This window comes from Heloderma suspectum, chromosome Z, assembly GCF_057233095.1.
Source record: "Heloderma suspectum isolate Gila_16-S chromosome Z, 16-S_ref, whole genome shotgun sequence".
Taxonomy (NCBI): Eukaryota; Metazoa; Chordata; class Lepidosauria; order Squamata; family Helodermatidae; genus Heloderma; species Heloderma suspectum.
Window position 1 is genome coordinate 9,542,029 of NC_139476.1, and position 25,354 is coordinate 9,567,382.

Sequence of the window (25,354 nt, forward strand, 5' to 3'; positions counted from 1 at the left end):
AGGGGAAACCACTAAACCATTCAGGTATGACCTAAATCATATCCCTTATGATTTAGCTGAGTAGCTGAAGGAAAGTAGCTACTTTCCTCAGAAGTAGCTGAGGAAAGAAGGGAAGCGAAAAGCAAGGGAGAAAGGGGAGGATATATCCAACTGAATACAGAGTTCCAGAGAATAGCAAGGAGAGACAAGAAGGCCTTCTTAAATGAACAATGCAAAGAAATCGAGGAAAACAACAGAATGGGAAAGACTAGAGATCTCTTCAAGAAGATCGGAGATCTCAAGGGAACGTTTTGTGCAAAGATGGGCAAGATAAAGGACAAAGAAGGCAGGGACCTAACAGAAGCAGATGAGATCAAGAAGAGGTGGAAAGAATGCACAGAAGAACTATACAGGAAAGATCTTAATGTCCCTGATAGCCATGATAGTGTGGTCACTGAACTTGAGCCGGACATCCTCGAGAGTGAAGTCAAGTGGGTCTTAGGAAGCATTAGTAACAACAAAGCTAGCGGAGATGACAGTATTCCAGCTGAGCTATTTAAAATCCTAAAAGATGATGCTGTTCAAGTGCTGCACTCAATATGCCAACAAATTTGGAATACTCAACAGTGGCCACAAGACTGGAAAAGGTCAGTTTACATTCCAATTCCAAAGGAGGGCAATGCCAAAGAGTGTTCAAACCACCGTACAATTGCGCTCATTTCACATGCCAGCAAGGTGATGCTCAAAATCCTACAAGCTAGGCTTCAGCAGTATGCGAACCGAGAACTACCGGAAGTACAAGCTGGGTTTTGAAGAGGCAGAGGAACTAGAGATCAAATCACCAACTTTCGCTGGATCATGGAGAAAGCAAGAGAATTCCAGAAAAACGTCTATTTCTGTTTCATTGACTACGCTAAAGCCTTTGATTGTGTGGATCACAACAAACTCTGGCAAATTCTGAAAGAGATGGGAGTACCAGACCACCTTACTTGTCTCCTGAGAAACCTGTATGAGGGTCAAGAAGCAACAGTCAGAACCAGACATGGAACAACCGATTGGTTCAAAATTGGGAAAGGAGTACGACAAGGCTGCATATTGTCGCCCTGCTTATTTAACTTTTATGCAGAGTACATCATGAGAAACGCCGGGTTGGATGAATCACAGGTCGGAATTAAGATTGCTGGGAGAATTATCAACAACCTCAGATACGCAGATGATACCACCCTAATGGCAGAAAGCGAAGAGGATCTCAAGAGCCTCTTGTTGAGGGTGAAAGAGGAGAGTGCAAAAGCTGGTTTGAAACTCAACATTAAAAAAACGAAGATCATGGCATCTGGCCCCATCACTTCCTGGCATATGGAAGGGGAAGAAATGGAAGCAGTGACAGATTTTATTTTCTTGGGCTCCAAGATCACCACAGACGGTGACTGTAGCCATGAAATTAAAAGACGCTTGCTCCTTGGGAGGAAAGCTATGGCACGCCTAGACAGCATAGTAAGAAGCAGAGACATCACCTTGCCGACAAAGGTCCGTCTAATCAAAGCTATGGTTTTCCCAGTAGCAACGTATGGCTGTGAGAGCTGGACTATAAGGAAGGCTGAGTGCCGAAGAATTGATGCTTTTGAACGGTGGTGCTGGAGAAGACTCTTATGAGTCCCCTGGACTGCAAGGAGGTCAAATCAGTCCATCCTAAAGGAAATCAACCCTGACCACTCATTGGAAGGACAGATACTGAAGCTGAAGCTCAAATATTTTGGCCATCTAATGTGAAGAGAAAACTCTCTGGAAAAGACCCTGATGCTGGGAAAGACTGAAGGCAAAAGGAGAAGGGGACAGGGGAGGATGAGATGGCTAGATAGCATCACTGTTGCAATGAGTATGGACTTGAGCACACTCCGGGAGAGAGCGCAGGACTGGAAGACCTGGCTTGCTATGGTCTATGGGGTCACGAAGAGTCGGACACGACTGAACGACTGAACAACAGCAAACCAGGGTCTTGTATAGTGTTGGTATTTAATTTCTACCCCGCTTTTCTTCCCCATGCTCAAGGCGCCTCACAATAAAATCTAGATGAACAAAACTTTAGCACAAAAACAAGTAAAACAAACAAAAAACAAAAATAAGTAAATGCAAATAAATAAATACAAACAAATGCAAACAAAAAAATAAAAAAACTCAATGAAAACACCCAACAATAAAAGAAATAAACACTTCCATGTCTGTGTTAAGCATGTAACATCTTCAAGTTCTTCAGCATTAATCAACAGAGTCCTGTTCTTACTTTGCAAAGCCCCATTGCCCCCTCCCCACATTGCAAGGTGGCATGGAGGGGAACAGTGGCTCACGACATCCCTGCAGTGGACTCCCAAGTATGGCACAGGAACACAGAAAGCTGCCTTGTACAGAGTCAGACCCTGGGTCCATCTAGCCCAGTACTGTTGACGCTGACTGGCAGCAGCGGCTCTCCAGGGTTTCAGGCAGGAGTTTTTCCAGCCCTACCTGGAGATGCCGGGGATCGAACCAAGGGCCTTCTGCATCTCCTTCCTAGCATAGGATGCAGTGCTGACCACCAATTTGGATGCTTTAAAAGGGGTTTAGACAAATTTCTGGAGGAGAAGGCTGTCAGTGGCTACTAGGCCTGATGGCCATGTGCTATCTCCAGTGCCAGAGGCAGTGAGCCTATGTACACCAGTTGCTGGGGAACATGAGCAAGAGGGTGCTGTTGCACTCATGTCCTGCCTGTGCGTTTCCCATGGGCAGCTGGTTGGCCGCTGTGTGAACAGAAGCTGGACTAGATGGACGCTTGGTTTGATCCAGCCAGGCTCCTCTTATGTTCTTAGGCATGCAAAGGATGTGCTCTATCACACTCGGCCATGGGTCTACCCATGGCAAGTTGCACTAAATTATTTACAACAACCCTGCAGTGTAGCTCAGTCACTATCCCATTGCAGGTTGGAAGGGGTCTGAAGACTGGGGGAGAGCTGGCAGGGGCATGGGGATTGATAGCCCTGCAAAGTAGTCTAGTGTGGGGCAGTGTTTTGTTCTGCTAGGACTGGAAAGACCTGCCCTCAAATGCCTACTTAGCCATGAAGTTCACGGTGTGACCTTGGGCCAGTCACACTCTCAACCAAACCTACCACAAATGAACGTTGTCAGGATAAAATGCGTAGCATACTACTATGTATGCTGCTTTCAGGAAAAGTGGGATATAAATGTAATAAATTCCTGGACCCATGGCCTGGCTGGAGTCCACCAGGAAAAGCGCCTTCAGTGTGGTGGCCCCCTTCCTGTGGAACTCCCTGCCTTTGGAGGTCTGGCAGGCACCAATGTTGTACCTTCATCATAAATTCCTGGACCCATGGCCTGGCTGGAGTCCACTAGGAAAAGCGCCTTCAGTGTGGTGGCCCCCTTCCTGTCGAATTCCCTGCATTTGGAGGTCAGGCAGGCGCCAGTGCTGTGTTGCGTCAGCGCCTCCTGAAGACATTATTTCAGGAAGCCTCCCTTCAGTGACCAGCTGCGGTGTATTAAATTTGGCCTTATCAGAACTTGTTTCTTTTAAAATGTTTTAATTGTTTTAACATGGTGTTTTATTCTTTTATCTTTGCTGTTCACTGAAATCATTTGATGTGGAGCAGTATATACATATTTAAATAAATACATGAATTGTTGTCGTTCAGTTGTGGCCAACTCTTCGTGGCCCCATGGACCACAGCACGCCAGGCCTTCCTGTCCTGCTCTCTCTCCCGGAGCGTGCTCAAGTTCATATTCATTGCATCGGTGATGCTATCTAGCCATCTCATCCTCTGCCGTCCCCTTCTCCTTTTGCCTTCAGTCTTTCCCAGCATCAGAGTCTTTTCCAGAGAGTTTTCTCTTCGCATTAGGTGGCCAAAATATTTGAGCTTCAGCTTCAGTATCTGTCCTTCCAGTGAGCAGTCAGGGTTGATTTCCTTTAGGATGGACTGATTTGACCTCCTTGCAGTCCAGGGCACTCGTAAGAGTCTTCTCCAGCACCACAGTTCGAAAGCATCAATTCTTCGGCGCTCAGCCTTCCTTATAGTCCAGCTCTCACAGCCATACGTTGCTACTGGGAAAACCATAGCTTTGATTAGACAGACCTTTGTCAGCAAGGTGATGTCTCTGCTTCTTACTATGCTGTCTAGGTGTGCCATAGCCATAGTTCAACGCTTTCGCCACAATATCTTGACCTTGTCATGTAATCTAACCAAACCAAGAGCATGGTGCAAGGACTGGGGAGTGAGAAGCACATGAAATTCCATCAGAGGGCTCCTTAAAGACTATCACATTTATTACAGTATAAGCTTTCATGGACTGTACCATATGCCACAATAAATGTGTGAAGTCTTTAAAGTGCAAGACACCAACACAGCTGTCTCTGCGAAAACCACCAGAGCTGAAATTCAGACTGATGACAGCATTTTAAAGAACAGCAGGGGGCGTGTGCTTCCTACCACATTCCTATGACTGCCCCAGAACTTCTACTGGTAGAGGTAACACACTGGGGGTTTTCTTTAATGTAGCTTACTAGATCATAAGAGAATTGTGCTGTGAACAGATGCGTATGCACACACACTCTCTCAGACGTTTTTCTGCATGCTCCTGCACCCCAATTTCCTGTCCCACACTGATCCTGAATCTCATACTCCCAAGGCTTAATTGCCCGAGGGTTGTGATTTTGAAACCTTCAGTACATTCAGTGGCTGAGCGCATGGCTTGCATGGAGAAGGCCCCAGGTTCAGCCCCCATCTGGCCTCTCCCTCTCCAGTTAAAGGACCAGGTAGCACAGCATGGGAAAGACCCTTTTCTGCCCAAGACCCTGGAGAGCCACTGCAAGTGAGGGCAGACCATGGACCTGGCAGAAGGCACCTTCCTATGTTCCTAGGCTTCTCCATGTCCCCCACTCACCCCCATTTCCCTATTTTGTTCCACAGCATTCTCATGTGCCTGGCAAAGAGGTGCCTTATCATGGCTGCTTGTACATCTCACGCAATCACGTCTGCTTCTACTGCAGTATGCTACAGCGGGAGATTAAGGTAGGGACTTCACAGGGAAATAGAGGAAATGGTTTACCAGTTTGTTCAATACCATGCCTCTTCACAGGTTACCAACCAACCTGCTGGGTCAAATGAAGAAACCGCCATCATAAGATGGAAAAGAAACTATAGATATGACAGCCTGTGCCCAGAAAACCTTTTCCTTGCTTCTTTTAATTTTTTCATCCTTTTTTTTAAAGAAAAAGCATCTTGAAGTATGTTTAAGAGAAACATTGTTTTTCCTCTTTTAGAGTTTCATGAATGTATTGCCTCTTTTAGACACTATGCATGAACATATTGCCTCTCATATTGCCCTTTAGACACCATTTCATGAACGTATTGCCCTTCATACTGTGAGTTTTGATCTCAATAGGCCAGCATGGCTACCTGATCTTGTTCCCCCGCTCTACAGCGCCACTGCCTCACTCCACAAAACTCGTATGTGCACACACCCCATTCATGGGAAATGCATCTCCTCCAACTGTTGATGACAGATGCCTCTCTGTATTATTTACCTTGCTGCTATTGCCATATACTGGAAGCCACCTCTTACGTCCGTCCATCAAATCTTTTGTCATGAAGCCTTTGGCACAACACCTTAATCCTCACACCCTGGTGTAACTGAGCTTAAAATAAGTTTGCACTGAAATAAATGCTTATTCTTCCCCAATTTAGCCCTGCTTCCATACTCCTCCCTCTCCTCTGTGGTGTGGCCTGGTCAATTTTTAGCTCAAATTCCTTCCCCCAGCAGTTTTAACGATCTCATTGTTTGCGCAAAGCGTCATGTATATAATTGTTGCTATATGAATAATATGTAGGTCTGCTGTTTCCATGCCAAGGACCACTGCCCAAGATTGCCCCCATTACAGATTAAAGGTCTCTCTTGGGTACTGATGAGATTTATTATTTATATATCACTTTCGAGTGTGCAAAGTGCTCCATGGTATTTTGCAACTCAATGACAGAACACCTACTTTGGAAGCAGAAGGTTCTAATCTCTGGCTAGAATGATCAGGGAGGTGATAGGAAAGACCCTTCTGCCTCAGACTCTGGAGGACCATGGCCGTTCCTGGGCTGCATGGACAATAGTCTGATTTGGTGTCAGGCAGCTTCCTAGGTTTCTATCGTCTTGGAACCTTTACAACAGTCCTGTAAGGTCGGTCAGTACTATTATCCCCCTATTGCAGATGGGAAGAGTGGGACCGATAATATAGGAAGCTGATTGTGACCGAAAGTATAAAAACACACCTTTCTGTTCTGGATGTGGAACTCCCAACAGGGCTATTGTGATATCTTCTTCTGAGCTGGCCCCATTTTGACTCCAGCTCCTACTTTTGTCACGTACAAACACACACACACACACACACAGATGACATATACCTTTAAAAGCGCCTTTTTCTTCTTTTTTTTAATATTTCTTCAACTTTACAAGGTTACAATCATCTTAAATATTTCTGACGTTTAAATACAATCTGTAATAATGTTATAAAATGTAAACTTTTCAGTGTTTTTTTTATTTCTCTCTTAAGTCACAAAGGTTAATACCTGAATGTTTTGCGAAAAAAGTGATTTTTTTTTCAAAAACAAAACAAAACAAAAACAAAAAAACACACAGAGGCCCAGAGACAAAAGGCAGCCCAAGACCTACTGTTTTCAGAGGTAGAATGTGGTTTCTTTTATGATAGTTATTTATTTATTTATTTATTTCCTGAGTCAAAAAACTACATACGCTGTACAGATTGCATATCCTTGCTGTATTTGTTTTCCTTTCAAAAACCCCAGAGAAAAAGTGAAATTACATCTTATTTTAAAGTCAATATGCAAAGAGAGAGGGGGAAGTTTATGTTCTCCCCCCCACACAAAAAAACAGAACCCCCCCAAAACAGTGTTTGTACAAACGCAACAACAAAAGCACCCCTTTATTACTAACTAAAGCCACCTCCCTCCCTCTTCGCAAGAATAAAGTTAAGCCAACAACAAACAACCCCAAGACAAAATTCGATTGTGGGTTGAGCCAGTAGGAAGTCCTTGCTCTGCTTCCATAAAAAGGAGACAGATTTTTAAATGCCAAATGTAGTGGAATAGCATGTGCTATTAAGTGGGTGGGCAGGCAGGAGATGCCAGGGGAAAAACATCCCCCCAACGGAGCTCTAGCAGCCTCCGTAATATGGAACTCCACCCCAGTTGCATTCCTTTTGCCCCAAGCCCATGTCTTAGAAGGCTTCCATATTCAGTACAAAATAAAGCAGAAATTTGGGGCAGAGGGGAGAGTCTTCTGCGGGCTGCCTTTCTCCCCTTGGACTCCTGTAAGCAAATCCCCCCCCCCCCAGGCTCCCCACCCCTCTCATCCAAGGTGCCAATGCACCATGTCCAAAATCATGACGGAATCTGGAATGTTCCTCTAGAGTCTAGCTGGTTACAATTAACCGTAACAACCTCCCTGCCCCTCAGAAAAGGGTTACCGAGCTAGTCTCTCCATCTCTTCCAAAAGCTGAGCATGCAAAGGGCCCCCCCAACTCTTCTTAGCAAGTGATTCACTCCCTCATTACTGGAAGCATCAAAAGCCAATTGAGATTTTGAAAATCAAAAGCACCTGACACCCCCTGACACTGCCCAAGCCATGGCCACAGGAAGCAAATCTGATTTTTCTTTTACCCTGCCCTTATCCCCAGACCCTTCCTAACCCCCACCCCCAAGAATACAATCAAGAACCAGACAGCAAGTTTGATTCCCCTGAGTTACAATCCAACCTTTATTCAAAAGCTTGGACTGAAAAATAAAGTTTATACCATGATTCTTACACACACACACACACACACACACACACACACATTACACTCTCAAAAAATACACACAAACATACACACTCATTATATATATATATATATTTATATAAATTTTGATATAGAATCTTTCTTTTCCACCCACACACTAAAAAGTTATTTTATGCAGAGGGGGGACATTCCAAGAACTACCCACTGCTGCCGCCGATAGCCACATGCTAACTGGACAATCAGACACGAAGTGTCTCTTCTCCAAGATGGTCAGATACTTAGATGATTGTGCCTGACACCAGCAGATTCCGGGCAAAGAGCTGCTGAAGTGAGTGAGCGAGATGGCAGAGATACGGTCTAAAATTGATACTATGCACCTCGCCGCTGCTGAGGCCTGGCACCGAAAGCTTGGCCATGTTTATACGATTGTGTCTCAGCTTATTAAGCCAAGATAGGTACAAACTTTTTTCTTTCTTTTTTTGCCTGTGCACACACTTCCTTTGTGGTCTGCAGCAATCAAACTAGGAGGTCTCTAATCAACCAGAGTTTCCCATTTCGTACAAACCAGGAAAAGTGTGGCTACTAGCTCTGGAACAAGCGTGGATTATTAAACCATGGTTTGAAGTTGGTTTAATATCCTGGCTTGCTCTGAAGCTGGGAATCAGTTTCCCGCAGTTCAAATGGAACGGAAATGATGGATAATTAGAGACCTCCCGGGTTTAATCGTGTTTCGTGCAAACGGGGGTGCATACAGGGGGAAAGGCTCCTGCATATCTCGGCTTAATAAATAACATTGTCCAAACTGGGCCTTTGCCTCCATGCCAAAAGCTGACCTTCAGAGAGGGAGGAGTTCCTGGCCTAAATTTTGACAACATGTAAAGTTTGCACCCCACCAAAGAGAACTGCCCCAATGTCTCTTTCTCAGGGAAGGCAAAGCAGGTTCTGCAAATCAGCTCAACATGGTGAGAAGATGGGATGGGCCATCGAATGGGTAGAGGGGCAGAGAGACTGGAGTGGTACACGGCCCGTGAGAAGGGTCTCTGAATTGCAACAGAGATTGGTTTAGACTGATAGAGGGACCAGTCTAACACATCCTAAAATGTTACCCCAAAAAGGTAACAAGGTCTTTAAGGAGACAGCATTCTAAATGGACAACATTATGGACACAGAGCAGTTCCTCCCACTCCCCACAACTTAACCCGTTTCAGAGCCAACACAATGAACAGACACATGTGTGCGTCTTGTTCACAAGTGTTCAACATACCCGTATGGTTAGACTTGGGATAACCTGCTTGAGACCTGAAAGGGAGGTGGTGGCAGAACGATTTTGCACAAAAATTCTACTTCTGGGCTGGTTTGCGGAGACATCAGTCTTTGGGCCAGATTCTGACAACCATTCTAAATAAATTGTTTGTACAAAATAAATAAAAGAAACACCACAGCTTTCTAAGCCCTAGAGGGGCTCGGGGCGCCATCCAGACCTTTTCAAACAGCAGAGGGAGGGGAAATTTTGGTGGAGACAATAGATATTGTTTGGCGTCACTGGCGATGATGTCTCATTGTTTTCCGATGAGGGAGAGAGGATTGGAAAGTTGGCATTGCCAAGCAGATATGGGATGCATGCTATGGCTTCTGTTTTAACCCAGGTGAGCCCTGGGGCAAGACCCCCATTGTCAAGTTCAAGGGCTTGTGAATAAGCAACTTCCTAGAAGTATGGGTCAAAGGAATATAAACCTGATTCAATTTACAGATGACGCAGGACGAATACCAGCATCTCGAATGTTGGTATATTTTGTTCGCTTAGTGGTCAGTTGTGTTTTGCAAATGCCACTGCTAGAAGGCCAACTAAGTGGTCCAAGAACCATCCAAGAGCCAAGCTACATTATGGGTGGAAGGAGTAAGGGAACAGGGAGTGAAAGGTAAAGAGATGTTCCCAATAGGACTTTTAAGAACACTCTCCTGCTTTTTAAAACAGGCTCTAACAGTGTATGTCTCCAAGAAACATATTCCAACGGGGACAGTTTATGTGGATGAAGGTCAAATGCCTTCACCTGGTCTTCTCATTCTCAGATTTAGTCAGATGGGGACGGTGGCAGGGCAGGGAGGAAAAGCAGGGTTAGATGAAAGGATTTAAATAAATGGAAGGGAGAAACAATCTTCAAAACCTGCAAAAATACACTCGGAAGCCTAGATCAGCGTTCCTCAACTGGGTGTACCAGGTTGGGAAGGCTGATCTAGCCAAGACACTGGAGGAGAGCAGAACTAGGCTGAAGCCTCCCTGGTGGAAACCAAGGTGATTCCGCCGAAACAGACACCTGCCGCCACAAATGCCAGGAACTGTGCTGGATGCTGGGCTGGGGACAAAATCCTTAACGCTTAAGGGGCCATCCTTGGGGCTTCTCTAACCTTTCAATGAGGCAGCTTTCAGAAAACAGGCGTTCTGTCTAACCTGATGCATTTAGGATCTGGTGCCACATTCCTGGCAGGGACCAGGTGACACCTGACGAAGGTATGAGGGTGCTTTCGACCCTCATGTGCAACCCCATGGCAATGGCAGCCCAGGTGGGGGATCTTTTTGTCCTTCACTCAATCAAGTGGCCAGCATATGAATATAGGAGACTTCCTTCAGCACATGCCTCAAAATAAGCTCTCTCTGCATCTGTCTTTCGCCTCCCCTTCTTAACCTATTTAAAGGGAGGGGGGCGGAGAGCACGTTCCCCACTTAAAGAGGATTAGATCCAGCAATTCCTTCCTCTTTAGAAGCACTGTTTCTTTCTCCTGCTCATGGTTAAGCCACTTTGTGATTCCTCCCTATTCATCACGAGCAAAACTTCTGTCTTCCCTTCTCTCTCTCTGGAGATGTCATTCCTTTCCATGCTGTGCTCTCAGCCAAACTGAAGGCAGAAAAATACCCAGTTCAACCTCCTGCCTGCAATTTGTGGCAGCCACAGCACTCCACTAAGCCCATCTCTTGACGGCGAAAACCACTGTTAGCGTCCGCTGGCTCTTAACAGAGAACTTGCTTTTCCCATGTTCCCAGACTTACATTTGATCTGCTGAAACCCAGAGGATCCCATCTTTATCTGATTTCGGGGTGAGGGTTGGGGGCTGCAATACTGAAACGCTGAACTAATGCAGAAAACAACAAAAAAGATGTAACAGCTGGTGGTACAAAAACTCTGGAGGAAGGTTCAGGAGGCTCTGCTTCCAGAGATGAAACATGTCCTTTCAGAATTTGTGATGGGCTAGATTCTGCCCACACTAGGCATGCTACATGGCTCTTGAAGTGTGGATTCACCACAGACTGTTATGGCTCGGTGTCTGTACATGCTCTTCAGAGAGTAATTAAAGGCACAATCCTATGGATGTTTGGACAGAAAAAACTCCTACAACTCCCAGCATCCCCCAGCTGGCTTGGGAATGCTGAGAGTTGTAGGACTTTTTTTTTTCTGTCTAAACACCCATACAATTGCACCCTAAATTAGCCTTCCCCAAACTGGGCCCTCTGGACACATTAGACTACACCTCCTGTCATCCCCAGCAAGCACAGTTCATGAGGATGTTGGGAGTTGTTGTCCAACTCATCTGGAGGGCACCAGGTTGGGAAAAGCTGATTTGAATTGCCCTCTCCTTGAAACTGCTGTATTCTAACAGTTTGCCATTTTGCGTGTGTGTGTGTGTATGTGGAGTGGGGGGAGGGCAGGATTTTGTTGCTGCATGAAACTTGTGCAAATGGGGGCAAAACTGACCCAAGGCCTTAGCTAACAGTCCCACCCAAAAAACAGTCTGAAGCATTAACATGCACCAAAATATTCTCTGGTGCAACTAAGTGACAGCACCAATGTCCAGCCAACGGAAATGGCAGGGGGTGGTTCACGTGCTCCGAACTCAGTAAAAATTCCTAGAGTTCACTTCAGTTGACCACAAAAGAAAATTAAAACATGCCAAAATAGAAACTCTTGATCCCAAGGAATATTATTAACCTTGGGAATTCGTGGTTGAGAACCTACATTTCCCAAAGTTGGTCCCCGCTGTCGCTTTCTGGATTCTACCCCACGGCAGGATTAATTCCAAGATGGCGCCTCTTTCCAGAAAAGTCCCTCTTGCAGCGACTGCTCTTTTCTTTTCAGAAATCAGCAGCCGTTTAATTGCACTGGCTGAAATGAATTATGTCCCCAAAGGGTGTGGAAGAGAGCGAATTGGAGCAGCTCTCCCCTAGAGGCACAGATGGGCAAGTTAACCAAGAGGCCCACTGGGGACCATTTCCCCCAGTGAGAAATTAAAACCGGCATGGAGGAGGGGAAAACAATGCCACCCAAACAGGCGCAGATCCCTTGCAATCTGAAAGAGTGAAGATTTCGAAGCTGCCTTGGGGTGTCGTTGGCCCTTCAGAGCCCATGGAGGCGGAACCTGAAAAAAAGCTAGAGGGCCCTTGTGGGAAGGGAGCCCATGGCAGAAATGTGTTCCTCACATCTTCCTTCCCTGACCTGGTGCCCTTCCAGACGTGTTGGACGAATCCAGCCCATCTGGAATACACCAGGTCGGGAGAGGCTGGATTTACATTAGATTGCAGATAGGCTGGCGGTGAATTTGGAGGGCAGCAATGGGGGTCGGTGTAACACACAGAAACAATTTTAATAGTCTCCAAAGGGTTGCCAAAATCCCATTTGGAGGGGGCGTGTTTGTCTTCACACACCTAAAAGAGATGTCTGAAAGATAGAAATGAACGCTGTCTCGGACTGGTTTAAAGAGCCAGAATGCTCCCCCCTCCCCACACATGCATACACCAGGAAAGAGGCCTGGAAATTATCATTCTGCAGAGCCGCTGAGGGTTCTTTTTCAGGGTCCCCGCTCCCTTCCCACAGCTACCATGAGCAAAAGGGAAGCCATGACAGTTAAACCGGTCCCTTGTGTGGCTGAAAGATAGGTGCGCTTTGACGCAAGAAGCTTCAAAAATGTTCCCCACCGGCTTTGCAGAGACCAAACTACAGGTTGCCCTGCCGTTTGAATTATTTTTAAGTGACAGGTGGGGCAGTCACACACAAGTGTCTCGTGGCTTTCGCCACAGCTGTGGCATGGGGAACAGGATCTTTTTGGGTCAAGGATCAACAGGGGAGCAAAGGGCTAAAAAGCTGGCAGGCTCCCCCTTCCAATCCTCACACCCCCAAGCGCACACGCGAGTACAACACCCAAATGGGGCGGGGGGGGGGCACTCCATACAAAAATATAATCCTATGCAATGCTAAAGTAGCCACTCAAGCCCTGCTCTCCCCAAATATAAAGTACCTGAGCTCCGTAATCGGGGACACCCCGAAAGCCCTACCAAGTTTTGCGGTGGAGGGAGGAAAGAAGAAAAAAGACAGCACCAAATACAGTGTCATCATCAACAAGAAAAGCTACAAATTTCAGAGGATTTCCCCCCTAAATAAATGGGAATATACAGAATTGGCTTCGCAAGTCTAATTTTTTGGTTGCTCGTTGAAAATGAAACGAAAAGTTTGCTTACAGCCTGCCTGCCAATTTGCCTTCTATACTTTGAAAGCAGTTTTTTTTTTAAAAAAAAAGCTTCCCCCCACCCCTTCACAGACATTACCCCCACTTGGTAAACTCCTTTGCGGTTGTTTCTATTTCGGGCTTCATTCCAATGCGGACTACCAGTCTGGAGGTATCCAAAAAAATAATTTAAAAAAAAATGAAAAAGACACACAGTGCAAAGTGTGGATCTGCATGAGGTAAAGAGTTATGGGTCTACAACGCATCACATCAAAAAGCTAAACTGCACAGTGTTTTTATCTGGCTCAGAGTTTAACGGCCCCCTCCTCCCGCACCCCGGTTAAAAGCTTTCACGTTCTGCTTTCAATATATTCGTTTAAAGAAAAAATATCAGGGAAAGCGGGGAAGGGAGACACCTTAGCCCTGAACATCCCCCCTCCCCATCACTGGAAAGCAAGCAACAAGTTTGGTTCAGCATTTGGTGACAAGCTATGACTGAAACGATGTGGTTTGATCTCTCTCTCTGTCACAGCTCGGACAGTACCATCCCTCAGCCGGTCCCTGCATGCAGTGTGTGAGTGTGAGTGTGTGTGTGTGTATGTGTGTGGAGGGAGAGGGGAGCCAAGCTCACACCTTTTCAGACTGCCTGCTCCACTTCTGACACCCTAGATGTCCATGAACGGGTGCCATATACACCTAGGCCATCTGTGCATAACACCCCACTGCTGATCCCTCCGCCGCCCCCCCCACCCCCAAATCAAGGAAAGTCCTATTCAAGTGTGTCGTTGAGGCATAGACGTCTGGGGCTGTCAAGAGGGTGGGGAAGGCATGATTTCACTCCCCCGCTGTGCACCGGTATGATCCAGACTGGGCCTTCTATTAATGTATTGTCCGATCTGGGTCTTCATTTTGGCGGGATGGAAAAGGAGGAGGAGGAGGAGGAGGAAGAGGTGGCGTTTAAGGCGACGACGAGTTGGCTGAGGTAGAAGTTGGGGCAGTGGGCAAACCAGCTTGTGGTGCTGCCGCTGTGCCACTCACTGGGCAGCCGCTACCGGTGCCACCAGAACTCCGCCCGCTGCTGGTGTTTCCTTTATTGAGAGAGGATGATGCTCCTGGAGTTTGGGCAAACAACACACCTGGAGAGAGAGATGGAAGAATGAGGAAACAGAACATTTGCGCAGGGGAGAAGAGCAACAAGAAGCCAGACCCCTTCTTTTCCCCCATCCTGAGTTTTCTGCAACTCCCAACAGTGACTGTTACCCAAGTCCCAGGCCGCCATCTTTGATGGATTACATTGGTTTGATGTATCTGTTGAATCCCTTTTTAAATGGAATAAGAAGGCATCCCCAAGTAATTGGGCAATTAAGTCACACACACACACACACACACTGTACTTGTAAAGACTGCCAGTGGCTGGCCCTATCTTAGAAGAGACATGACACATCCTCCCTCCCATTTATTTCACTTTTGTACTGCCCAATAGCTGAAGCTTTCTTGGCGGTTCACACAATTAAAACCACACAAATGCAACGGAAAATACAATATAAACTCTAACAGATGAAAACTGCAGAATTAAAAAATACAACCGAAGTAAAACCTAGCAGCAGCGCAGATATTTAAAACGCAATGGCGGATTTAAAGCAGCAGAGCTAAAACAAATGGAATGCGAAAATGCAAAACGTGCCATTCGCAGGGAAGCCTCTGAGATGGGGCCTGAATACACTATGGCAGGCGATAGCAAAATAAGCAGAGGAGCATTTTTCCCCCTTCAGAACAAACATTTTAGTAACACACACCCTTATGCAGATTGACTAAACAAACCGATTAACGCTTACTTGACTCTGACTTCTTTGAATCAGCTGGGCTTATGCATACGGAGGTCATCGCTGGCTGGCCTGGCCTGGGCTCTCCTCGAGCTAGCGGCCAAGCTGCTAAGGCACCCTTCCTCAACCTGGGCCCCCCCAGATGTATTGAAATACAACTCCCCCCATCCCGCAGGAAGCACAGCTGGCACGAGGTCAGAGAAGGCTTTGCTAAGGTGGGGAGGGCGGGCAACTAACACCTGAGCCTGAGGATGCCATTGGGCCAAGGAGCAGACTGGCCGCATACACAGCCTGGACACATCGGCTTAATCGTTCAGAAAGCACCTCTCCCTTTGCAAAATTAGAGGTTGCCCCCAAGGCCTGTGTATGATAACAGGAAACAGAAGGTCCGAGTGTGTAACACCGATTCCATCCCTCCTGCACTGGCTGCCAATACATTTCCAAGCCCAATTCAAGGTGCTGTTTCTCATCTATAAAGCCTTCTTTGGCTCAGGACCGCAGTACTTGACGAAGCGCCTCTCCCAATATCAACCTACCTGTACACTATGATCAACATCTGACGCCCTCTTCTGATTGCCTCTTCCAACAGAAATTCAGAGGATGGCAACAAGGGAGAGGGATTTCTTGGCGGTGGCCCTGTAAGTGCAGAACACTCTCCCTGGCGAGGCCCACCTGGTGCCAATGTTCTCATCTTTTCGGTGCCAGGTCAAGATTTTCTTCTACTCCCAGGCGTTTGAAGGGCTACGATGGGCTTGTTATACATCAGCTGTTTTGGTTATGGGTCTTCTGATGTTTTAGTCATGTTATCATGTTTTGGTATTTTAATGAAAATCACTTTTACTGTTCTATATTTTGCATGTTTTTAATAGTTTTGTTTTAAGTTGCCTTGGGTCTTTTTAAGGCTTCTAATAAATTCAAACAAAAACAACGATGATCTACAGATTTCAAAATGGCGTACACAAATGATGAAAACATTTAATTTTTTTTAAAGTTGATAGATAGAACATATCGTATCTATGTATCCATAAGATGGAAGGCTAAACTCCACAGGGAAGGCCAGCATAAAATATGATGTGTGCCTTCAATATGCACCTAAAAATAAAAAGTGTTGGTGCATGTCTCATTGCAGGGAAAGGATGGTTCTACACAGCGGGGGCCACCACACTAAATGCCCTGCTCTCAACAACTGCACAGCTGACCACAGGAGTACATGACGTTACCAGGAGGGCCTCATTATTATCTCATTATTCCAAGGTAATAGAACATTATATTATGTGTACAGCAGCTCCTCCTATCTCAAAACTGGCAACCCTGCCACTGTTTGGGAGGGGCCAAGTTTCTGCCCACCACAATCCCAGCCTCCCAAATGGCAGTGCCCCCCAGTACCTGTATACACGATGCCGTTGATTTCGACCGACATGCTGATGCTGTTGGTTCCGTTCGTGGCCAGGTTCATGGCAGAGTCTTGGCGGTTTTCTGTGGAGCAATGACCAAGGGTTGAGGCAGAGGTTTGGATGGCATAAACCGGCCGTCCTCAACCTGGCGCTCTCCAGACTACATCTCCCATAACCCCCCAGCCAGCTATGCTGTAGCCCAAGACATCTGGAGAGCACCAAGCTGGGGAAGGCTGGCATAAGCATTTTTCCTTTTATTTGGGCCACAACCCAATGAAAGGAACTTAAAAATCGACCATCTGTATTTTGGTCGGTACATCAATTTATCGACTGATTCAGTTTACACATGGGTAAAAGTAAATTTCTGAAGTTACTTTATATATTATCCTCTTAACCTAACCTAAACTAAACTAAGGCCTAAAACCACTAACCACTAATCCCTATCCCCAGCAGATTTTTATCTAAGAGGTCAAATCCCTCCCTTTCTCATTTCTCTTCGAACTGCCTCTTTTAACTTACTCTAACTCACTCCAGTACCCCTTCCCATCAGCATTCAGAGGATAACATAAAAAGTAACTAAGAAGAAAGAACATTATATTCAAGAAAGCTTTTAAAGTTCAATCTTTATAATAATCTCAATAATCTATTTTGATTCTTTTACCTTGAGTCTGTACTCAAGTCTTCATCATACTTACACTTAACCTAGGTAGAAGTTTTAAAAAGAGCACAATGCACACACACAATTATACTGTAGGAAAAAAAGGAGTATAAGAAAGGTGGTTAAAGGTAGAAACCTTAGGTGGGTGGGAACAGCCTGCCTAGGTGGAAGCAAAGGCGAACCCTACCCGTAGGGGTAGACAGTATTGTCCCCTACGAGCCTACTCATGCCCTGAGATCTTCAGGGGGACCCTTCTTGCAGTCCTGCCACCATCACAGGCTTGTCTGGTGGAAACGCGGGACGGGGCCTTCTCAGTGGCTGCCCCAAGGCTCTGGAACTCCCTTCCCAGGGAGGTGAGAGTGGCACCCTCCTGGGTATGCTTTCGCAGGCAGGTAAAAACTTTTCTGTCCTGGTGGGCCTTTGGGAATAGCTAGTCTGAACCTGTGAGAATATGATGGATGGATACTATGGTTTATATTTCTTGTTGTCTTTTAAAATTTTGATACTTTATATAATTTTAATATTGTTGATGATTTAATTATATGTTTAACTTTTGTATATTTCTATTTGTAGGTTTTAACTGTACACGTTTTTAATGTTGTAAAGCCACCTTGAGTCCCAGTATTGGGAAAAAGGCGGGATATATAATAATAATAATAATAATAATAATAATACCCATCTTGAGGGACCATAGGCTGGGTGAAGAGAGGAGGGGTTTTGTCACAGACACTTATGCTTGTGTAAGAGAAGACAGAATGCTGCTCTGAAGAAGTTGCTTACCACCTGCAGTTTTCAAGGGCATTTTTTAAATCTAAAACCCCCCCGTTGCCCGATTAGTCGAGGCCACCTTTTATACGGTTAATCGAATAAAAGTCCGCAATCTTCCCAATTAATCTAGATGTATTGGACCATAGCTCCCATCATTCTCAGCCAGTAATGGTGAGACCACCCTAAACCTCAGATTTGTGGAGTGGACAAGAGGGAGAAAGTACTCTGCGCATGCTCAACTTTCATGGGAGGAACCATGGCTCAGAGGTAGAGCCCCTGATTTGCATGCAGAAGGCCCCAGCTTCGATCCTCGGCAGCATCTCCAGGCAGGGCTGGATAAAGTCCTGCCTGAAACCCTGGAGAGCCGCTGCTGCCAGTCAGTGTCGACAATACCGGGCTGGATGGACCAGTTGTCAGACAGCGTCCTCTGGTCTTAAGTCTTTTTCCTAATGCTTTAAGGTTAATGCTGGCTGGGAACGATGGGTGTTGTAGTCCAACACATCTGGAGGGTGTCAGGTTGCAGAAGGCTGGCTTACAGCAAGGGCAAATAAGCTTGAACTGAGCTAACAGAGATGAAGCCAAAAACAAACACACACATGCAACTGCAGTAGATAAAAAATGCAAAAAAATACATCTAAGGTAGAGCAAAATGTGTATCCCCTGAATCTGCACAAATCCTCTCACATTGCTACTGAGAGAGAAGAGATCCCAACAGCTTAAAGAAAAGCATTTGCAGGAGAGCAGAAAAGCTACAAAATATGGGCAGGGAAAGGCATAGAAGCAGATGTATGAAAAAGGGTCATTAAAAAAAAAAAAAGGTTCTAGTCCTTATCCTGGATAAAAAGACAGTGTTTGGGCTGAGGCTTGAGCACTGCCCTGTCTAGCAAAACCGAGATAAAAACTATGCCAAAAAAGGGGCAAAATTACCCTAGATAAATAATGGAAGATCACTTGCTTGGCATAATTCATATGGGTCGAAGAATCCAACCTTTCTTGGTCTGGAATGTGGGCTACTTAGGCACAGTATTTTACTTTCCCCCTACATACCATCTCCTGAATGCTCCACTGACAGTAACGAGTCCTTCAAATGCAGACATTGCTCGGGGCAAATTTAATGCTGGGATCGGTGCGGGCTACCACCCCGCTCACTACCCTAACCCTCATCCCGCCAACCAAGCAAGGGCTAGCCGCGATGAGAAAGACGAGGAGGAGCAAAAGCAGCTGGGGACGATGGTGGTGGGAAGGCAGATTAATTGAGGGAGGGGGCCCATGGAGGGGGCCTTCCCCTAGGGCCCTCCGAAACATGGGGCCAGACCTGCCTCACGTCACTCGTCCTGGGCAGCTGGGAAGAGAGGGGATATCCAGTGACCTGCTGACCTGGAGACTGCGTCCCTTGGCTGTTGATCCGGATGGTCATGGGGAGCTGGGCGGTCATGGCAAGGAGGTTCTGCTGGATTGCCCGCTGCATCAGGCGCTGCTGCTCGTCCGGCCCGAGCACCATCTTCTTCTCCGGAGGCTCGCCGGACTCCAGTTTCTCCCGCAGCTGCTCCAACACGGCGGCCTGGGCGGCCACTGCTGCCTGGGCGGCTGCCGCTTGCGCTGCAACAGCCTGAGCGGCGACAACGGGGTGGCCCGCCAGCGAGGCAGGCAGGCGGCTGGGCATGGCAATGGGGATCGTGGGGTCCTCCTCTGCAGGGAAGGGGGTGGGGAGGAAAGACGGACGGGACAAGCCACTGCAACGACGGAAAAGCATCTCTATTGAGCACAGCCTTTCAAATTAGGGCCTGCTGGTCTTGCTCCGTAAATCGCAGACATGTGGAGTCGATGAGAGGGGGGAAAGCACTCTGCACATGCTCAAGTCTTTTTTCAAATGTTCCAAGCCAAAGTCCAGTTGACTGAAATTCATTTTAATATGTACCAGCTTTCAGACTCAGCACAAAGTCTGGGGCAAGTAACTTACGTTTGGGGGAAGTAACTGAAGTAACATACGTAACTTATGTTAAGTAACTTAAGTTAAGTAACTTACATTACTTAAGTAACTTACTTAAGGAACTCTAGTTTGGGGGACGTAACTTAAAGTTACTGCAGTAACTTAAGAAACTTACATTAAGTAACTTACGTTAAGTAACTTACATAGGTTAAGTAACTTACTTAAGTAAGTTAAGTTTGGGGGAAGTAAGTTAAGAAACTTACATTAACTTACATTAAGTAACCTACGTTAACTTACGTTAAGTAACTTACATAACAGGTTTGGCGGAAGTAACTTAAAGTAACTTAAGTAACTTATGTTAAGTAACTTAAGTTAAGTAACATACATTAAGTAACTTATGTAGCTTAAGTAACTTACTTAAGTAACTTATGCTTGGGGGAAGTAACTTAAAGTTTGGGGGAAGTAACTTAAAGTTTGGGGCAAGTAACTTAAAGTTTGGGGCAAGTAAATTCATTTTAATATGTACCAGCTTGCAGAGTCAGCACAAAGGCTGGGGCAAGTAACTTAAGTTAAACATATCCGATTGTCATATCACAAATTTGATACATGTACCCGCCCCCCCCCCCAAATTGAGCTTTTCTACATGAGGCTTGTACTGTGTGTTTGTGATTGCTCACTCATGTTAGTTTGCAGTTCCTTTACACGACATTGTCATCTTCCAGGGCCTCTCCTGCTCTTTGCAACCATTTCCCCAGCTTTTTTTAGATGGAGGAAAGTGTGGTCTCATCTACAAATGGCGGAATGAGACTCTCGTGCAATTGCGCAATTTCATTATACCTCAGCATGATCTAGTGGTTGTGTAATGAAACATTTAGAAAAGCAGAGAAAGAAAAACCATGGGGAAAAAAATGTGTAAAGGAGCTAATCTTGATCACACAAAGAATCTGCAAGCAGAAGCCTCCGTAAAGGTGCAGGATAAAAGCCTGATGTAGAAAAGCCCATTATAAGCATTGTTGCTTTTGACCAGTGTCCCAAAGTAGCTCAACCTGTTGGTGGTTTTAAAAAGAATAACTGCACAAAGCAACTAAACACACCTTAGTGCTTCTCAGTTACCTACAATGCATTCTGAACCAAGCTGTAAGAGGCATGTTCTGGGGAGATAGGGGCAGGACACCGCTAACAGGACTTTTAATGACTGCTTTGAGGGGACTGGAAGAGTGCCGCCCCCCCCAATAATTATTTTCATCACGTCATGCTTTACAGCTCAAGTAAACAGCACCAACTGCTAAGATAAGACTTCAGAGACAATTGCCCAAAGCCATGGAGGCTCATTAAACGAGGGTTCCTTGGAAAGTTTCGTGCAGGGGTTGGCAACCTGGTGCTCTCCAGATGTTTTGGATGACAACGTCTCCCAGCACCAGCCTGTGGGAACCAGTGTCCCTATTCCCACCCACCCCAATGCTCAAGGAAGGGGGCAGGCAGTTACCTTTCTTGATTTTTGGAACTGGGACAATAGGGCTGCCATTCGTGGCTGAGGCCATTCCCAAGGCTGGTACTTGAAGTTTGGGGGAGGACAGCATGTTGTGAGTGCCGCTGGGGGAGTAGGTAAAGATCGAGCCGCTGAACCCCTGCCGGCGGCCCTCCCGCCGGTTGCTGTCGATGGCGGCCTGAAGTTCGTTGGGGTTGCTCAGTCCTCTTTTCTCACACTCATACGGGTACAAGTACTTCATATACCTTTCCGAAAAAGAGACACAAACACAAAAGAAGGAATGCTGCGTCATTACAACCCAAAGCCACCTGGGGTGGGCAGAGGGTAGGCCTCCTGGAAGGTGATTTGCAGTAGACGGGGAAGGATTTCTAACTCCCAACGGTTGGGCGATAGCAGCAACAGCAAAAATGATTCCCCTCCCACCTTAAATTATACGGCTGAAAGGAAGAAAGCTTGGGGTGATTTCTGGGTGGAAGGACTGGGAGGCTCCATTCGGTTTGGATACTCAGAACAAATTCCTGGGCCCCGAATCCTTTAATTCTACCTGCATGGCTTTAGCATCGGACTCCAGTTGGTGGATCTCAGGGTACTAGTAAAAACCAAAGTAGGTCCAACAAGCCTAAAGTTTGCCTACCACTCTGTAAGCATTATTGAGAAGTGGGTGCAAAAGAAAGCCCTCCCCATGGAGCTGTGCCAGGCTGCCTCCTTTTCTGCCCTTCGCCAGAAGGTGCACACCTTGCCTTTAAAGGAGCGGCTTTCAAACAATGGTTTGTTATTCTATTGCAGGGAGGGTGGTGTCAACAGCGCTGAGCAAAAGGGACTAACGGACCGAATCAGTATAAGGCAACTTCCTATGTTCCATTCTCCCTCAGTCTTGGAAGTGCTTTTATTAAAGTTATATTTATATTTTTAAATAACCTACGGCCCATTTTAAATGTGTTGGTAAATCATGACACTATTCATTGATTTAGGCAGCAATCGTATAGTCCCGGGGGCGAGGCGTCCCAGAGGACACAGGATGGAGTGGGTTCCCCTCTCCGCTGCACGAATGGAATTCCCAACGCGCTTCAACAGGAATCTTTATCAAGGAAACTGAACACAAAATATAAAATACATGATAAATAATATATAATGTACACCAAAGCATTTAAAATACAATTTTACATGTTTCCAAAAGAACTCTTGAATAATATGTATTGACTAATTAGAATCTTCAGAATATGCTAAACTATCCTAAAAAAAAAAGATGTTAAAATTTTCTCTCTATAAATGTATACGTTTTATGATCTGACAAGTATTAAAAATTCCCTTGATAAATTTCCCTTGGTAAAGACTCCTGTCGAAAAGTGTTGGGAATTCAATTGGCGCAGCTGTTCCTTTTTTGATTTTGGTTTCCAGCCTTGCAGCTCTTTTTTCTGATCCCTATTGGTATGGTTCCCCTCTCTGCCCCAAAAGAGGGAGGTTCACAGGCAGAGAGGGAGATCTGCGCCTGCCCTTTCCCACCTGCCTGTTTAGCATGAATGCAGAAACCCCTGTTCCCTGTGCTGTTCTGTTCCAACAGCAGTAATGGCAAAATGGGGGCCAGCTGGATCCGTTCCCAAGACGCATCCCTGAAACCAGGGGGAAAGTCTGTCATCCCTGGAGCAGATGTTGGATTGCTCTACAAACCTTGGAGCCCTGAGAAGAAGAACAGCAAAACACATTTCTTTAACCTGACATTCCTTATTATTCTGGGCTAATACTACAAACCAGACACTGAGCCATTTGGTGCAAAGCTCGGACACATCCTTATTCTCTGCTTGCAGGGGTCTGCGGTGGGGGCAATTTAAAATATCAAAAACAAGACAAGCCTGCAGCTCCCAAGGAGTTAATAGCCTTCCTCTCGCTCTACCCCCCACACCTAAGTTCTCCCTACCCCAAATCCCCTTCCGCCACCTGGCCCTCTGAATTCCAGACTAATTAACTTTAGCCTTGATTAGGGTGGATGTAAAAGCTGGGGGAAGGGAAGTGAAAGAAGATCGAAAGACAAAAAAAGAAAAGAAAAAAGGAGGAGGGGTGCGACCTCAGGATGGGAACTCCATGCAGTTCTCCTGCATGAAAATTATGGGGAGGGTGTGTGTGATATTTACACATCCCTCCCCCCACCCAGTCTGTTGATGTGCTGAAAATGACCACCTTGCTGAATAAATTTAAGCTTTGAAAAACACACACATAAAAACACACACAATCCAAATTCAGATACTCAATCCAGGCTACAGTCCTGTTCATAATCACCTCTGTGTAAGCCCCGTTGAAAATGATGGGACTTACTTCTCAGTGGACATCTAAAAAGACTGCAGTGTCAGGGTATTAATGCAGATTCATCAACTTTTTTTATTACCAAGTTATCTCTGAGTGCGTGCGCACATGTGTGTTTCCCGGTAAATCGCTGAGGGCCAACCCTAGTATTTGTGAAAGTCTAGGACAATATTACCCACTTGATGTTTTGTGGAATTTTAAAACTTAACAATGCAATCCTATGAATGCTAACAACAGAATTTACTTCCATGTAATCACTGGATTAACCTAGTAAGTGTGTTTAGGATTACAGCACACATCTTTTAAAAGCTGTGTGTGCAAATCTAAGCATTTGGGCAAACACAGATTAGGTGAGAGCCCAGCTTGACTGGTTTGCCATGAAAGTTAAGTGGAGCCTCTGCTGATGCATTCAGGCCCTGTTTGTGAGCTTCCCGCAGGCTTCTTGCTGTTCACTGTTGGAAACAGAATGCTAGACTAGATCAGGGGCGCAGAACCTTTTTCAGCTTAAGGGCTGAATTCCATTGTGGAGACGCTTTTGGAGGCTGTATTCCAGTGGTGCGTGGGGACAAAGGTGAAAGCAGCAGAGTCAAAAATACCAGTGTATTTTAGTTTATGAGAGCAATCCTACGTTGCTCCGACGTTGTCTGGGGGGGCATAAGGTAGTTCGGTTTCCTGGCTCCGAGCTCGGAGCCCCTCACACCTCCCCTGCCCCCTCTTATCCAGCGCAAACAGAACTGCACCGGCTATATCTCTGCGCTCGGAAAACAGAGTGTGGAGACAGGGAAAAGGGGGTGTTCCTGGGGGTAGGGACGAGAGGAGACGGGGGGGCTGCCTTGCACTGTTTCCTATGGCCGCCCAAGCCTCCTTCCCTCCTCCTCCGAGACACTGCTGCTAGACAGGTGAAATCGCCCGTCTAGCAGAAATGCAGGGTGGCTGGAGAACAGAGCTGCTGCTCTCCTCCTGCCCTGCACTGGATACTTGGCAGCATCCAGGTTCAACTGTCTGGATAGGACTGTACCCTAAAACTCTTACTGCCCAGTAACTCAGTCTTAGGAGAGACATGGCAACCTTTTAAAATGGGCAAAACAAAACAAAATACCCATGCAAATGCCAGGAAACAACCAATATTCAGTGGTTGGGGGGAAAGGGGGTGCAGCAAGGGAAGGGGGCATGGTTTTCTGGGGAGCCCCAGAGGGCCAGATTCAGCCCCCGGGCCTGAGGTTTTACATCCCTGGACTAGACGGATCTTTGCTCTGATCGATCAGGGCTCTTTTATTAAAATGGGAATAGATAAATTCATGGAGGAGGAGGAGGAGCTGGCAGTCTAGCCACAAAGGTTAGGCATGATGGCTTAAATAGAACCTCCATGATCAGGACGAGTATATCTCAGAAGACCAGTTGCTGGTGATAAACAAGCTTCAAGCTGGGCATGAGGGCGAAAGTCCCTGCCCCATTGCATTTGATGCTTGGAGTTGTAGCTTTCGTGGCTGATGGCCACCGACAGAGCCATCTTCCTCCTCTAGCGGTTTGCCCAACCCTCATTAAAGGCTAGAAAACAGAAAGTGTCCTCAGAGAAACATTAGAGGCAGGAGATGCTGGATCAGACCAAAGGTTCCATCTGGGCCAGCAACAGCGGGAGTCAGCTGGACGCCTCTGGGAAGCCCCCCAGCAGAGCACGGAGCCCAGTCGCTCCCCCC

At 46.3% G+C, this 25,354-nt stretch overlaps 1 protein-coding gene and 1 long non-coding RNA gene across 2 annotated transcripts in view; one reads left to right on the forward strand and one right to left on the reverse strand.

Annotated features, from left to right (window-relative positions):
• The first annotated feature begins 173 nt into the window (after positions 1-173).
• LOC146333635 (uncharacterized) lies at positions 174-18,789 on the forward strand. Its single transcript, XR_014786483.1, has 3 exons — positions 174-4,487; positions 4,929-5,030; positions 16,250-18,789. It is a non-coding gene; the product is annotated as an uncharacterized LOC146333635 (long non-coding RNA).
• The window catches only part of ARID3A (AT-rich interaction domain 3A), an 87,186-nt gene continuing 68,246 nt past the window's right edge, over positions 6,415-25,354 (reverse strand). Inside the window, exons 6-9 of the mRNA XM_084825800.1 lie at positions 21,357-21,604; positions 19,318-19,629; positions 16,507-16,596; positions 6,415-14,433 (exon numbers count right to left, since the gene is read on the reverse strand). Of these exons, the coding sequence (XP_084681926.1) occupies positions 14,255-14,433; positions 16,507-16,596; positions 19,318-19,629; positions 21,357-21,604 (829 nt within the window). The 3' untranslated portion in view covers positions 6,415-14,254. The remainder of the gene's footprint in view (positions 14,434-16,506; positions 16,597-19,317; positions 19,630-21,356; positions 21,605-25,354) is intronic.